This window comes from Galeopterus variegatus, unplaced genomic scaffold (assembly GCF_000696425.1).
Source record: "Galeopterus variegatus unplaced genomic scaffold, G_variegatus-3.0.2 Scaffold1249, whole genome shotgun sequence".
Lineage (NCBI taxonomy): Eukaryota > Metazoa > Chordata > Mammalia > Dermoptera > Cynocephalidae > Galeopterus > Galeopterus variegatus.
Genome location: NW_007727360.1, coordinates 246,454 through 248,640, shown reverse-complemented (window position 1 = coordinate 248,640; position 2,187 = coordinate 246,454). Strand labels below are relative to the sequence as shown.

Genomic DNA, 2,187 nt, shown 5'->3' with positions numbered 1-2,187 from the left:
TTCTGCTTTCTACTTTCCTCAGGGCTTCATTTTCAATTTGAGTTGAATACTCAATTTAATTTCAAAAAAGTTAAATAATGAACATGTTTTCCTTTGAGTGGTTCTGACAGTATCAAACAGATTTCAATTTGTTGCTATATTCTTATTATTTTCTACTATTTTATAATTAAAATTTGATTTCTTTTAGCCAAGAATTATTTAGAAGTGTTTTAAATTCTAAAAAAAGTGAGTTTTTCTTTCCATTTTCATTATAAATTTCTAGATTCACAGCACTGATGTCAATGAATGTCAACTATTAGATTATTTCTACTTCTTGTAATCTGAGGTTTTCTTTTGTGACCTAGTACCTGGTCAATCTTAATAAATATTCTAATGCAGAGAAATCATCATGATTTACTTAGATCTTATACATCCCTAATTTTGTCTATTTGTTCTAGTAAGGATTGAGAAAATTATACTAAAAAATATCATTTTTACTTTGCTTCACAATTTCTTCTTTTATTTATTAAAGTTTCAACTCTGTCACAGTTATTTAGCATAAGGGGTCACAGCAGTTCTATTTCTTTTTTTTTTTGGTCTTTTTCCGTGTTCGGCAACGGATCGCAACCCTCAGTGTCGCCCCCGGACCGGACCGGGACCGGCAACGGGATAGCAGCCCTCGGTGTTGCTCCCGCACCTTGCTCAGCCAGTGAGCGGGAACCGGTCTGTATGTGGGATCCGAACCCTCGGCGGGAGCGCCACCGCACTTCCCAAGCGGCGCACTATAGCAGTGCGCCACCGGGCCAGCCCACAGCAGTTCTATTTCTATGAATGATTACAGATACCACTAAAGCCACTCTGTTTATCCTGGCTTTTGTCTTCAATTCAACTTGCTAACTTTTACTTCAGCTAGAAATTAAGGTGTACATATGTTCTAAACAGCATTCATTAACCATTCCCTTAACTCATATTCATATAAAGAAGCAAACAAGTGTTATTTACTAAATAGTATGTTGAAAGCAGAGGCTTTCTCTTGAGGCTGGCTCTTGATTCTCAACAAGAACATATATGAAATTCTCTAAGAGAAGAATGGTCAGTAATTACAATGAAGAAAGAAGAATGAGTTGGGGTGGGCCAAGGGGCAAAAAGCAGAAGACTGGCCTTTATTAGCACCCCTCTTTCCTACTTTCACTCCAGTTTCTTCTTCTACCAGTTTCCCAAGTCTTTTCATTTTACTGACGTTAAATAGACTGCTTTATTTAGAAAACCTTATTAAAATTTTATTTTCTGGGGCTGGCCAGTTAGCTCGGTTGGTTAGAGCACAGTGTTATAACACCAAGGTCAAGGGTTTGGATCCTTGCACAGGCCAGCCACCAAAAAAAAAATTTTTTTTTAATTTTCTATATTCTCAGATATTTTACTGCTTAAAACTCTAGATCCAGGTTACAATCTTTTCCAAAATTATCTTCAATTAAAATACTAGGGTACTTCAAAAAGTTCATGGAAAAATAGAATTAAAAAATATGAATCCTTCTGTGAACCTTCTGAAGTACCTTCTTATATACTAAGCAGCAGCCAATAATTTATACTGTGTGTGTGGCAAGGGAGGGGACTGGAGACTGAGTGGAAGAGAGACAGAAAAGGAGGAAGACATAATATTATAGACTTTTTAAATATACTTTTTAAAAATAGTTCTTGATTTTTGAACAATGTGGACTTATTCTATTTTTAAAAATGTAAAAATTAGAAATTTAAAAATTGTATAAAAAACAAAAGTTTAAAATTTAGAATACTACCTACCAGTCATATTTTCATCCAATGGTAGAGAGACTCCTACATCACAGATTTTAATTGTTTCAAAATCACCTTTAATTACAACATTTGAAGACTTTATGTCTCCATGAAGCAGTTTCTTTTCTTGGTGCAGATACTAAAATAGTAAAAAATTTAACATATGATTATAAATGCAAACTAATAAAAAAATATGATAACTTTCAAATAAAAACAATGATTTGAACTCCCTTCCTAAACTACAGGTTTGTATTTGTCCATTATTTGAAGCCAAAGAGGGAATATCCCATGTTATCTCAGTCTGCCATACTAAACAGAAATCTAAAAGATTCTTTACAGATAAATGTCTGTTTTTTTTTGTTTTTGTTTTTTTTGTCTTTTTTCGTGTCCGGCAACGGATCGCAACCCTCAGTGTCG

At 34.1% G+C, this 2,187-nt stretch overlaps 1 protein-coding gene across 1 annotated transcript in view; it reads right to left on the bottom strand.

The window, feature by feature from the left end:
- PBK (PDZ binding kinase) overlaps positions 1-2,187 on the bottom strand; it is a 38,191-nt gene that overhangs the window by 10,459 nt on the left and 25,545 nt on the right. Inside the window, exon 4 of the mRNA XM_008575882.1 lies at positions 1,780-1,909. Coding sequence (XP_008574104.1) covers positions 1,780-1,909 — 130 coding nt within the window. The remainder of the gene's footprint in view (positions 1-1,779; positions 1,910-2,187) is intronic.